Source organism: Stegostoma tigrinum, chromosome 22 (assembly GCF_030684315.1).
Source record: "Stegostoma tigrinum isolate sSteTig4 chromosome 22, sSteTig4.hap1, whole genome shotgun sequence".
Classification (NCBI taxonomy): domain Eukaryota; kingdom Metazoa; phylum Chordata; class Chondrichthyes; order Orectolobiformes; family Stegostomatidae; genus Stegostoma; species Stegostoma tigrinum.
In genome coordinates this window covers 38,379,837-38,394,034 of record NC_081375.1, presented here as the reverse complement: position 1 = coordinate 38,394,034, position 14,198 = coordinate 38,379,837, and the positions used below count along the sequence as shown (strand labels likewise).

At 40.4% G+C, this 14,198-nt stretch overlaps 1 protein-coding gene across 2 annotated transcripts in view; it reads right to left on the bottom strand.

The window, feature by feature from the left end:
* Positions 1–4,664: 4,664 nt before the first annotated feature.
* The window catches only part of fbxw10 (F-box and WD repeat domain containing 10), a 66,441-nt gene continuing 56,907 nt past the window's right edge, over positions 4,665–14,198 (bottom strand). For both annotated transcript variants that reach the window (XM_048554741.2, XM_048554742.2), the window contains 3 exons: positions 12,593–12,873; positions 11,952–12,134; positions 4,665–6,930 (listed from right to left, as the gene is read on the bottom strand). In XM_048554741.2, coding sequence (XP_048410698.2) covers positions 6,119–6,930; positions 11,952–12,134; positions 12,593–12,873 — 1,276 coding nt within the window. In that variant the 3' untranslated portion in view covers positions 4,665–6,118. The remainder of the gene's footprint in view (positions 6,931–11,951; positions 12,135–12,592; positions 12,874–14,198) is intronic.

Sequence of the window (14,198 nt, the reverse complement as noted above, 5' to 3'; positions counted from 1 at the left end):
GCGTCTGCAGGAAGGGAGCAGTCAATGTATCAGGGATAACCCTTTTTCCTACCTCAAACATTGACTGCTCTTTTCTTTCAGATGTTGCCTGGTCTGCTGTGTTCTTTATCCTCTTGTTTGTCTACCTAGTTCCAAGGTCAAGGACAACTGTTCTGGGCTAGAGCGGGACTTGGAGTATGAGGGGAAATATCCCAATGTTATGGCCCACATAGACATCAACAGCTTGGTAGAACTAGGAAGGAAATTCTGCTGAAGGATTATGAGCAGTTTCGAGCAAAATTAAATGGCAGAACCACAATGATAAGTCTCCAGATTACTGCTTGAGCCACATGTAAATTGGCATTGGGTTTAATACCAGAGGGGTAAATACTTGGCTGAAAAATTGATGTGGGAGAAATGAGTTCCAATTCATGGGACATTAGCATCAGTATTTTGGAAAGAGTGAACTGTGCCAGTGGATTGAGCTCCCTTATTGGGACCAATGTCCTAATGAATTATATGGCTTTAGTGAAGCTGAACATTATGCCAATGAAAGAATGAAATATAGCTTACATCTTCATCAAGAGAAAAGCAAGCTGTGGCCATGGTTCTGTCACTTTCTACCAGAAGTAAGATCAGGTGAAAGGTATTCTCAAAGCTGGAGGCTCAACAATTGGACACTGAGGAACTATGTTCCCTCTAAATTGTTCTTCTGTGCAAATCTTTGAAGTGCATGCTTTGCAGTGACTTCTAAAACTGGAGGTCAGAATTATACTGCACAGAAACAGACCCTGTGGTCTAACTTGTCCATGCCAACCAGATGTCCTAAATTAATCTCGTCCCATTTGCCAGCATTTGGCCCATGCCCATGCCCCTCTTAAACCTTTCCTTTTCATGCACATATCCAGATGCCTTTTAAATGTTGTGATTGTACCCACCTTCTCTGGCAGCTTGTTCCATACACACACCACCCTCTGCATGAACAAGTTGCCCCTCAGGTCCCTCGTTAATGCTGGGAATAGTGTCATACATTGTCTATGCTCAATCTGTCAGAGAGGTGGGAATGTTGCTGAGGATGATTTGGACATTCTGTTTACATTTATGTACAAAGTTTAGAAGAAAGTTAACCTGTTAAATATATATGAGGTTTGCTCATTTTTTGATAATCTTAGAAAACAGAATTTTACAGAAGACAATGCAAGTTTGCAAGAATTCTACTTAGAGATTCTAACTGAGTGCTCACTTTTAAATTGCTGGACTGCGCTAAGGTGTTGAACATGAATAGGTTCCTTGTACTAATTGGAATTACCTTTTCAGAAAGAAATACATTTTGGAAACAGTTGCCAAAGACTTTAAAAATTCTTGGGTAAACAGTCATTCTCAATGGCCTTCGTAGCTTAATGAGACATTCAGTAGTAACACACAGAATGGATGATTCAATGATAGCAGCAATGCTAGGTTGCTTTGATATGTGCTTAAAAAGTGAACCAGGAAAGGGGAATCATAAGTAAGAGGAGTGAGGATAGAGATACCACTGTGTGGATCTGGAGGAACACAGCAGATCAGGCAGCATCAGAGGAGCAGGAAAGTTGACGTTTCTGATCAGGACCCTTCTTCAGAAATGGGGAGGGGAAAGCAATCTCAGAAATAGAGAGGTGGGGTGCTGGGGAAGGTAGGTGAAATGGTGATAGGTGAGTGCAAGTAGGGAGTGGTGTGTGTTGATCAGTGAGGTGGGAGAGAAGATGCACAGTTATGTCAGGTTGAGGAGGCGGGAATGAGAGGGAGGGTTGGTCATGGGATGAGGCCAAGAGTGGGGAGATTTGGAAACTGGTAAAATCCATATCTTTGCCATTGGGCTGTAGACTCCCGAGGTGAAATATGAAGTGTTGCTCCTCCAGATTGTGGGTGGCATCATTGTGCATCCTCCGGTATCACATGTCATCCCACAACCAACCCTCCCTCTCATCCCCATCTCCTTGACTTGACACAACCTGTCCATCTTCTCTCCCACCTAGCTGCCCCTCCCACCTCACTGATCAATCCCTCCCACTCCCTGCCTGCACTTGCCTATTACCTTCCCCAGTACACCCCTGTTCTCTCTCTATATTTCTGTGTTCCCTTCACCCTCCTCATTTCTGAAGAAAGGTTCCGACCCGAAACGTCAGCTTTCCTGCTCCTGTGATGCTGCCTGGCTTGCTGAGTTCCTCCAGCTCCACACTATGTTGTCTCTGACTCCAGCGTCTGTAATTCTTATTATCTCTGAAGATAGAGATACATCTGGGCATTGTATTAGACAATTGGGATTGGGGATCTTTAACAAGGATAAAGCCTAGGAATGCCTGGAGTCTGGTCAATAAATGTTTTGAATGCAGGAGAAAAAGGCATTCATTAAGTCTTAATGTATCAAAGAAAAATTCAATAAACCTTGCATCGTGTAAGGATGTTAAAAATAAATTTTGGTCCAGGGATATGGTATATTACCAAAGGGAAAGTGAACAACAGTGGAAATGTTCACATAGGTTGTAGTGAAAAACTGAATTTTTACAGTATGGCATCCAAACAGTTAGGGTTATTTCCTCAAAGTTAATTGGCATGACTATGTATTTACAAAGTGTGACCAAATTATAGAGAGTAACGAATACCATACACTTCACATTCATACAGATGGACAATTAGGAAGGCCAGATTATGGCAGGCAAAGGAATGGCTGAAAATGGTCAAAGTGACACAAACACAAGTCAAAGCTTTTTACTTGAGAGGAAGAGCTGAATGTTTGCACCAAAATAATATTTTTACTTGTAAGGACCAGTGAATGGAAGAATGATACCACTGTAGACAGACCATGAAAAGTCACTGATAAATACAAATATTGAAATATTTATATAAATGATATTCACAGAAAGGTCATGTAATGTTAAACCATACCACTTGTGCAGGATTTTGAAGTGAACCTTAGTGATCAAGATTTTAAAGTGTGTTTCCTTCCTGGAGCGAAGTGATGTTGAATATCTTCTTAGCTATTCGAGCAACATTACTCCAAGTTAGCCAATTGATATAAAAGTTGCACTTCTTTAGGGTGAAAAATGGAAGTATGTTTGAAAACACCGAATGAAGCAGGTGATAGAAATGAGAATCTATGGAAGTTAAATAAATAAATAGTGCATCAAGAATTTAATATTTCTGATTAGGTCCGTCTTGCTGAAAGTAGGTTGCATTCAGCTTAAAGCAGATCCTGTAATGCCTACTGGTATCACAAAAAGAAACTGGCAGGGAACTCTTTGATGCATGCCATTGATTTTTTTTCATAAATGTAGTTAATTGGCTGCATCTTAATTCTTGGACTGTAACAGAATGGTTAACAACTAGGTCTCTACAAGGATGATGGGAATAAAATGGCCAACTTCACAGGAACAATAGCCTATGGTGCAAGGCAGAACCAGACACTGCAAGTTCAACAGGAATCTGATGATAAGGGCTTGCTAAAAGCTGCTTGATCATCACGGTTATCAAGGCTATTAAAGACAGAAAAGAGGACAATGAAGCAAACGTACCTTGTCTATATAAATCTTACAGTCACAATGGTCCTGGGTGTGAATCAAATTTCCCGGAACTTCTAAGAGAAAATGTATAAAAATAAGTGTTGTGAAGACATTGGCAGGGTAATTTAGGACAGCTATCACAAAAGCAGAACCCTGAGTTTAGAGTTCAGAGAAGTAGGACAGATCCAGCTGAGTGGCTAAAATGTGATTAGCTATTGCTGATCAACACGTCTCAATAGTGAGTGAGGCAGCTTTACTTGTAACCTGATGCAGTTTTATGCTATAGCGATAAACTGACTGAGTGATAAATAAAGAAGTAGATTGCAGTAAAAGTACAAGCTGCAATCGTTGTGTTCACTAGCATTGATTGGCAAGAGCAACAGACAACAGGAGGTTCGATGGAATTTGAGCATGTGTGTTGCATAAAATAAGGAAATTTAAAAGTGGAACTTGGGCTTCATGGACGTTTAGACAGTAGAAAAATAAGTCAGGAGTGACTTTGAATGAACACTCTTACTTAGAAAGTGTTAATCGCATCCTGATAAATTGGGCCACATCCTTAGAGAAAAAAATGCTTTGTTCTGAAGGAACAAACAGACTAGTTAAGAAGCTTAATTGGATTGTTAAACTGCATGTGCACTCAGCTAGACCCAAAGCCAGTCACCTGTTGGAATTGAATACTATCATGAAACATGCAAATTTTAAGGAAGTTTTGAAAATGAATAAAATACTTGCATGTACAAGTTCCTGCAATTGGGTAACCAAGAAATTATAAAGATCGTCCTTTTTAGCAATGCTTCACATGCCAGTGTTCCAGATGCCTATTCTAGTGCCAAAAAGTTTATCATATTCTTGGTGTGAAAAAATCGTTAAGAATAATTTTGAAGCCAAGAAGATAAGAGGGGTTGTTAATATGCTTTAGCTGTTGAAAAAATAGTAGAAACGGTTTCTTTGATTTTATTTATTTTGGGGCTGTATTAATTCAGCATTTTAAAGTTGTGGAGTTGCCAGTGCTGTACAGATGTGGACAAAGTCAGGAGTCACACAATGCCAGGTTATAGTCCAACAGGTTTATTTGAAATCATGAGCTTTCAGAGCACTTCAAAGTCTTCACATGACAAAGGAGCAGTGCTCTGAAAGCTTGTAATTTCAACTGAACCTGTTGGATTATAACCTGATGTCATGTGACTTCTGACAGTATTCTAAAGGACATCCTATACAAGGAGCAGTTAATGTGCATCCAACAACCATGTTTTTCCAGTTTCACCCCATACTATCCCGTTTTACCTAATTGCCTTTGTCTAAACTTTTCGAGTTCACCTCCTTTTTGTATTCACTTCATCTTTGAGTTAAGTTCTGCGTGTCTGACACTGTAAGATCTACATGTGTCAGCCATTGTGAGTGCCGCACAAGCTCATTGGCCCAATCAAAGCCCACCTTTTACACTGAAAGTATTTAAGAACGATAATCATAACTGAACATGATTGAGACTTCTGAAGAGTTGGCTGACCAGGTCAGGCTTCACCCTTTACATTGCACACATTGGTGAAAACTATCATTTTGGTAATGAAAGAGCAGTCATGGTAGTGAAGAAATTTAAACTCACTGGAGCTTAGAGGAAGAAGTCTATCCTACCGGGTACACACCATGTACATTGGTTGCACTGTGAGCATACTTGTTTCCTAGTTTTGCCTCACAAGATTGCTCCCATAGATGTAATCCCAATGGATTTATGCTAATAAGTGACCATGGCATGTTAATAAATGCGAGAGTTTTGAGAAACCTGACATGCCCATCCCCTGAAAGGTTCTGAGAACTTAATACCAAATTTTAACTTGCTGTTGAAAATCTGATTTATGTTGCCGCTCAGTTAATTAAGTTCCCCCATCCACCCGTCTAAAATTCCACATGGGCTTGCAAGATTGCATCCAATGTGTTTTTTTTTCAATATATGATGCCTCTGAATAGCTGCAGATTTGTATTGTTCCTGACTTGGAAAAAGCCAGAGATCAACAGCAGTTCAAATCCCGGTATGCCCTCAATTGCTTTTCCTATATAGGATTTCCTCAGTGCGTTTATTTCATTAGCATTTCAATATGCATAACCTTCTACTTCTGTCCATTCATATCTATATATTGCTCTCAATAGCAAAGCTAAATGAATTGAACTTCCTCACATGAGATACAATTGATTACATAGCTTGAGGGATACCACTCCACATCAAATGAGCTGGATCAAAATGAGGAAGTCGGACTCCATGCATTATACAGCTGATATAGGGATTGAACGAATATCACTGATATGGTACTACATCACAGCCTAATCAATTGAGCTAAGCAAAACTGTAACCTGGTATAATCAATCCTTCAATATCGCCAATGCAACATAAATTGTTCTGCTGAACTAACCCCTTCGATTTGATAACGAATGCATCTTATTCAGATTGTATCTTAAAACATAGTGTTGATACATACAAACATGTGTGTAATATTACTTGTACAGCAGGCAAAATATTTATTACCATTATTCGATATATTACTACAAATGAACCACTTTTAACATGAGATTTCACCAATTAATTTATGCAAATTAAGACCAACTTAAGACCTTTCAGCTTTCTTTAACGAAGTCTTCTGTCCAGCTGTATGTGTTTCCTGTTCTTTTCTTTGCTGTTGAGCATTATGGTCCATTGCAATTTTTTCTGCATATTCCTTTTGTTGTTTCATTGTCCAAAGACTGAAGCCACTGTTCTTTCGATATGGATTTATGTCAACAATATACTGCACCTTGAATCTGGGATCTATAGTGGCAATTGCAGAATCTGTAAGTGCGAAGACTTTGGCTTGAGATCCAGCTTTGGAATCTGTTGTCCGAGAGCTCGTGCTCATATTGATTTCTTCAAGTGCAGTTTGGGGTCGACACTTTGTACCTCTAAATTTGACAGCATCCACAAAGCTGACTGCAGATTTTGATCGTTTTATCATTGGTTTTGTTACAAAACATTTCGGGTCCAAACCACTTAATTTGTCTTTCCTTTTAAATTTTTGCATTTTCAACTCAAAAGGTGCCATAAGTGTTTTGACATCAATGCAGTCATCAGTTAGTCCAACAGCATCAACAACGTCGCTGATTTTGACAGTAGCCTTCTTCTTTGCTCTATCACTTCCCTTTTTCACTGTGTCTTCAAGAGGACAAAGAAGTCGACCCCAATCTTCTGAAAGTGAGTTGTTGTAGAGAGTGTTTATTGACGTTTCGTCAAATTTGAGGTAATTGTGGATAGCATTGACAGTCAAATATATCTGCTCTGTAGTTTTGGGTTTGTCGAGCCTATGTCTTCTAATGTGTTTTAATGAGTCCTGCTCACTCGCTGACAAAAATCTAGAAACTGCAGACAATGACTCAGACTTTTCGCCTGGAAAAAGATCAAAAGTAAGTTAGATGATTGTGTGTGGTACATTAGTGCCTTTTTCTGATTAGAGAGAAATTAGGCTAACTGAAAATAACACAATCCTGTTACACTTGGATGTGTTAGCCAAACCCAGTGATCTGTCTGGCTGGGATTCCCAGGGTGGTACAGGCCCCTCCCAACCTCCACAAAGTTTAGCAGCCCTGGATTTTGAAGAACCCGAAGTAATTAATTGCCTGTGGTCACAGCTTTTGCCCTTCTAAGGTTGGATGTCCCATCTCAGTTAGATGCCAGCCAGTCAGAGGTCCAGGAGTTCATCAGTCCCAGTCCTGGCATCAGGAGCAGTGGTCACTGCTCAGCCTGCAGCAGGCACCAGAGCAGCCATGGGAGTTGGAGATTGTCAGTTCTTGGCACTTCCGAGCCAAGAATGTTACTTATCATCCCAAACCTGGATATTGTCAAGGCCTTGCTTCATGCTGTCAAGCTGAAGTGGTCTCAGTTCTTTTAATATTACACAAACTTGAGCACAGTCGTTCCCCAGTGTATGCTGACTAAGTCTGAACAGCAGTCTGGGTGCTACAGTTGTCTTTAAATTCCCAATTAAAGGGGAAGGGAAAATCAGTGTTGTTTCAGTTCTCGGTCACTAATTGCCTGCTGCAATTGGATTTGTAGTGCTAACAGGATCTGGTTCACTTATAATGATGATGTTCATTACTAAGGCTCACAGGGGATTTCTTTTGAAGTGATATTAAGGAAATCAACCTGGACAAGGAATTTTAATTGTCTACTAACCTAAAACTTTTCTAGAACAGCTGAAATAAGAGCATGTCAAAAGAATGGAATCGCAACTCTTGTGGCACTGTGTTGTGACCCCATTTTAGAACCAGAAGGCCTGGGTTCAAATCTCACTCAAGAAATGTATAATATCATCTCTGAACAGATTAATTATAAAATATCTGGAATCGATCCCTAAAAGGTCAATACCAACACTGCCAGCACTAGAATGACTAAAACTTGAAATGCATGTTGGGCACAGATTGAAATACTGATTGGACAACTTCTCAATCCTACTTGTAACCTTCAAACAGAAATATGATCAGCTGGCAGGATCCATCTTCAAAGGTACAACTAAGCTGATAGCTCACTGAAGCAAGTTATAACATTGAAATCAAGTAGTTTTATCCATTCGTACTTTTTTCTAGGTTTGATCTTCGCCAAGATGATGTCTTTAAATTCTAGGGTCTGGATGTCCTGCATATTTGCCTGAGTGGGAGTGTCTGCCAAGACCTGGTCAGTGACCAGGAACAAACACATCACTGTACCTTCCTTTAATTAGAAGTTTAAAGGCAACTCTAGTCATTATATTGCCACTGTGGCACATTCAGCTGACTGAGAACCTAACTGTGTACGTGTCCATGTAACATAAACAACACCTATATTGCTTCAGGTTAATAGCATTGAACTGCCAAAAATCTGAGTCAAAGTGTGAATTCTAAACTGCCAGCATTCACTCTCCAGCCACAAGTTCCAGTTGTTCCTTCACTAAGGAAGCCAAAACACTTCCTATTTGTTCCCACTCTAAATTTTACCATTCTATAACAATAACTCACTCGCTTCCCTTCACACAAGCAACCCATCTCTTATAGGAAAAAAGTTCATGTGACTGAGGGCTCCATCATTTTATTTAGAATTGCCATCCCTTAGTAATGAAATAAAAGTAGATCAATTTGCTTCAACCTGGCCCTTAATAATCCTGACCTAACACTGATCAGGACACATCCAAGACATCCAGGACTTCATTCAAAGATATCACCTTGGCAAAGCTCAAACCAAGAAAGAGCTGTTGTGTGCTAGTAAGACTGCTTTATTCTAATTATTGTAGCCTGCTTCTGATAAAAACAGGTATAGCACCATCGGAATGGGTCTAGGGACTATAGCAATCTGTATCCTGCCTTCAACCTTACACAACCCCAAAGGAAAAACTAGGTAACAGAAATCCAAGAATGAAGTTTGTTCTAATTTAATTAACTGGCAAACAGAAAGACATTAACCTGCATCCTCTAGCCCTGCAATGGTTAAAGGGAGAATTACTCAGTCATACAATAAATTGAGAGGTTTAAAGTTCTGCTAGTTACTTCAGTGACAGCTAAACAGACCAACAGAGAGCATAACAGCCAGATCAAGCAAACCTGGCAGGGAAAGTTCAGAAATTATCCTTGAGTTGTTCTGATCAAGAGCACTTCTTATCAGGTACAAAAGTCTTTACTAGGAATCTGCACCTAACTTCATATGCCCATTCATCCCCTCAAAACACCAGATTAACTGAAATCAAAGTATACAATTGAATGTCAGTTAATCTCCAACATCCCTTGCATCCAATAACACCCCCTCCTCCACCCACATTACTTAAGTCTCGCAAAAGGTTGTTATCCTGTTGAAAAAAAATGCCTGTCATTCACACTGTAGTGTCTGGCCCCGAGGAGGATATACATTCCATCCTAAAGAACAAAGTCAGCAGCAAGCTGATCAAAATGTTAAATGCTTAAAAATCTTAAAAGGGAAGGCAATAACCCGAGTAGTATTATCACTCGACTTTTAATCCAGAAACTCGGCCTATGTTCTCAGGTTCAAATCCTGGCACAGCAAGTGGTGGAATTTGAATTCCAAAAGAAAATCTGGAAACTTAAGAATCAATTGATGACCATGAATTCATTGTTGATTGTCTGAAAAACCCACTTGGTTCACTAACGTTCTTCAGGGAAGGAAATCTTCAACTGGATTGGCCTACATATGACTCTCGACCCAGAGCAATTTGATTGACTCTTACTTGCCCTCTGAAATGGCCGAGCAAGCAACTCACTTGTATCAATTGCAACAATGTCTCAACAAAGACATGAAACTAGACACCCCACTTGGCATAATCCTCGGCTGCGGAAAGGACAAATGATAAAACAGCCCTGTCGATCCTGCAAAGCCCTCCTTTCTAACGTCTTCAGGCAAGTGCCAAAATTGGGAGGGCTGTCTCCCAGACTAGTAAAGCAACAGCCTGACATAGCCATACTGAAAGAATCATACCTTACACTTAATGTCCCAGACACCACCATCACTGACCCTGGATATGTCCAGCAGAGGTGGGGGCACAGTGTTATGCAGTCAGGAAGGAGTTGCCCTGGAGTCCTCAATGTTGAGTCTGGGCCCCATGATGTCTGATGGCTTCAGGTCAAACATAGGCAACTCCTGCTGATTATCAGCTGATGAATCAGTACCCCTCTGTGTTGAAGCACACTGGGAGGAAGCACTGAGGGTGGCAAGGAAACAAAATGTGGGTGGTGGAATTTAATATCGACCAGCAAAAGTGGCTCAGCTGCTGATTGAGTTGCTTGATCCTCAAAGTCATAGCTGCTAGACTGGGTCTGTGGCAAGTGTTGAGGGAACCAACAAGTGGGAAAACTATATTTGACCTCATTCTTACTACTCCAGACGTGAGGTGAGAGTGAAAGCCCTTGACATCATGACCATATTTGACCAAGTGTGGCATCAAGGAATCCAAGAAAAACTGAGTATCAGGAGCAAACTGTCCAATGATTGGAGTCATACTTTGCAAATAAGAAAATGATGTTGCTTGTTGAAGGTCAGTCACCTCAGCTTCAGGGCATCTCTGCAGTGTGCCTCAGGGTAGTGTTACAGGTTGAACCAACTTCAGCTGTTTCATCGACGACCTTCCCTTAATCGTAAGGTCAGAAGTGGGGATGTTCACCAATGATTGCACAATGTTCAACACCATTCGTGGCTCCTCAGATACTGAAGCAGTCCATTTTGAAATGCATTAAGAACTGGGCAATATCCAGGCATGGTCTGACAAATGACAAGTAACATTCATGCCACATAAATACCAGGCAATGACAACTTCAATAAGAGACAATCTAACCACTGCCCCTTGACATTCAATTATGTTACCATCACTGAACCTTCCACTAGCAACATCCTTGAGGCTACTAATGACCAGAAGCTTAACTGGACTTGCTATATAAACACAACAGCTACAAAAGTTGGTGAGAAGCTAGGAATAGCTTCTGACTCACCCCCAGATTGCCAAAGCTTGTCCACCATCTCCAAGGCACAAGTCAAGTGTGATGGAATACTCCCCACTTGCCTAGATGAGTGTAGATCCTATAACACTTAAGAATCTTAACACCATCCAGGACAAAGTAGCCCACTTGATTGACACTACATCCACAGGCATCCACTCCCTCCACTACTAACACTCAGTCTCAGCAGTGTGCACCATCTACTAAATGCACACCAAAAATTCACCCAAGCTCCTGAGAAAGCACCTTTTAAACCCTAGACCACTTCCATCTAGAAAGACAATAGCAGCAGAAACACCACCATCTGCAAGATCCATTCCAAGCCACTGACCAACCTGTCATGGAAATATATCATCATTCATCCATTGTCCCTGGGTCAAAATCCTGGAATTCCATCTCTAAGGGTATTGTGAATCAACCTATCGCATGTGGACTGCAGCAGTTCAAGAAAGTAGTTCATCACTGCTTTCTCAAGGATAACTGGGAACGGGTAATAAATGCTGGCCAGCCAGCAATGCCCATATCCACGAGTGAATACAAAAAAAGATCAACTATGAAACTTACAAATTCACTTCTTCCATCCTAGCTTTCCCAAAATCAATCTATAAATCCTGTATTCCCAACAAAGCCACTAGTACTCCTTTTTCTCAGATCATTGCTAAACAATGTACAACGTCAACAATAATAAAATGAAGTAAACCCTTTCCCACTTTTTAGAATCTCGAATGATATATTTCAAATAAGGCTGAATCCGAGAATGAGTAACAGCCCCAATTCAAGACGAGACAATGGCAACAGGTTGTCATGGCAACCTACACAACATTTTTTAATACATGCAGTTAAAATGTATTTGAATCTTAATGCACAATAATGTATGTATAATTTTCAGAACAAGCAGAAAAGTATCAAAAGAATGAAGCCTCTTCTATGAGAACATACTATACAAAATTCTGGATTCTGCATCCTGTCTTAAATGTTCTTGTGTGAGCATTTCTGAACTGCTCATGTACGCTGAAGGTGGCTTCAAAAGGAATCCAGACTGCAGGCTAATGTGCGATGGACTGTGATGTCGAACTTCAGGTTCCCTCAAGTTGAGAGCTTTCATGGAGTCTGATTGAATCCCTACCAAACAGTAACAGAAAAGAAGATAGTATTGACACAGAATATCTTTAACATCAAGTTATACACAACATTCAAACTGTTTCTACAGCTTTTCTATGTTCTGCTTCTGGTGCGCTGGAAGTCAAAGCAATCTAATCCGTTATGTTTCCAACTAATGGCATCGCTGGTCAAGTCAGATTCCAGAGCAAAACCTGGTTGGACAGACCAAAAGTTTTAGTTTTTCTTTCTGTTTACCATAGAGGGTAGACAGAGAACAAATTCGCAGGAGGCTGATCAAAGTGACTTGGTGGCTTTTGATAAAAAAAAGTTAGAACTTCATGAAACTGAAATCCAAATAAACAAAAAGCACTAATATATCCTGAGCCACCACCACAAATACCACTGCTGAAGAAACGTTACAAAGAGATATATTTAGTGTTATGGAAACAACTATCTTAGAAGCTTTTGCAATTTCTTACTGTGTGCTGCTTTCATGCATCTGGCTGACAAGAATCGTGCATGGTGGAACAGACCATCTTTTGAAAACTTCTCCTGTCTATGGTAGATCTTTTCATTGGTTGAACCAATTCTTCTCATCCGCTGAGCACGGACATAACTATACGGTTGTTTCCTCAGTGGTGCCATTTTAAATTTGTCCTGTGGTGCTATCACTTCAAGGAGTGCTGCTGGTGCTGTGTAATCCCACACAATATCTTCAAACTGAAATTTCACCACATTGGACATTGTGTTTATCACCATCCTAGATAACACAACAAAATAATCTGTGATCATCTTAAAGAGACAAAGTACTACATTTTATCTATAAAATCTCCACAATTTGGCTAGGAAAATTTCCATGCATAATTTATAGACTGCTGATGGCTCAGTTAACAGAGTGATCATTATCTGGCATCTTCACAATTCCTTGATCACTGAAGCGGTTCATATCCACATGCAGCAAAACCCAGGTAAAATTTAGGCTTGGGCATGTACCATTCATACTATACAATGTGTTGCAGTGACCATTTCCATCAAGGGAGAATCTAGATATCTCTGCTTGATCTTCAACAATGGCTGACTCCTCCACTATCAACATTCGGAGATTACCATTGACCAGACTCTTAACTTGAACAGTCATATAAATGCAGTGGCTGCAACAGCAAGTCATCAGCTTGGAATTCTGCAGTAACACTTCCTGAGTCCTCAAAGTCCACCACCTAAAATTCACAAGTCAGTAGTATGATGGGATACCCTCCACTTGCCTTGAGCTCTAAAGACTGGCATTCACCTCTGAAACACAAATGTCCAAGTGACAGCACTGGACGAAATAAAGGACAATTGGACAAGACAAAGCAATGGGGAATGGCTTCATAAGTACCTTAGTCAATAACTATAATGAGTGCCTTTATTAAAAGAGTAACATTTATGGATATACTTGTACAGAAATCTAAAACTTTGGGTGCTATTTGGGTGTTAAATGCAGGAGTCATTTTTGGTGGATCGTACTGTTGCTCACTTTTTGGAGCATTTTAACCTGCTGTGACACGGTTCCCATCTCTAGTGTCCATTATCTACAATGTCGTGAAATGGAGGATGATGAACATACCAAACACGGCCCTGATACAGTCCCAAGTGAAAGGATCTGGAAACTGAGGTGATGTTTTTCACTGTGACACAAAGAGGAACACCTCATCTTGCTGGGTACGGACTATAAAGCTCTGACTTACAGAGAGATTTGGAGACGGACCTGATAACGGCTGATGCGGCACTAAGGAGAGGGCAAGACAATTTTTATGTTAACCTCCAAGCAGAATGCTGATAAGAATGGATTCCCTATGTGAAGAGAAAAGACCTCTATAGATTTAAATACCAACGAGTTGCCAGAGGGTGCCTTGCTCCTGGGAGTTTATTCAGTAGGAGGAGGTAGAATGAATGTATATTTAAAGAAACCTGGAAGACTTAATTTTGTGTGACAAGGAGTAGGGATCCTGTTGGAAAGCCAAGAGGAGTTTTGGGTTTCTTTCCACACGGTTGCATTTCAGTTGAAATGTACCATAACACATAAACATATTATGCAATTTTTGG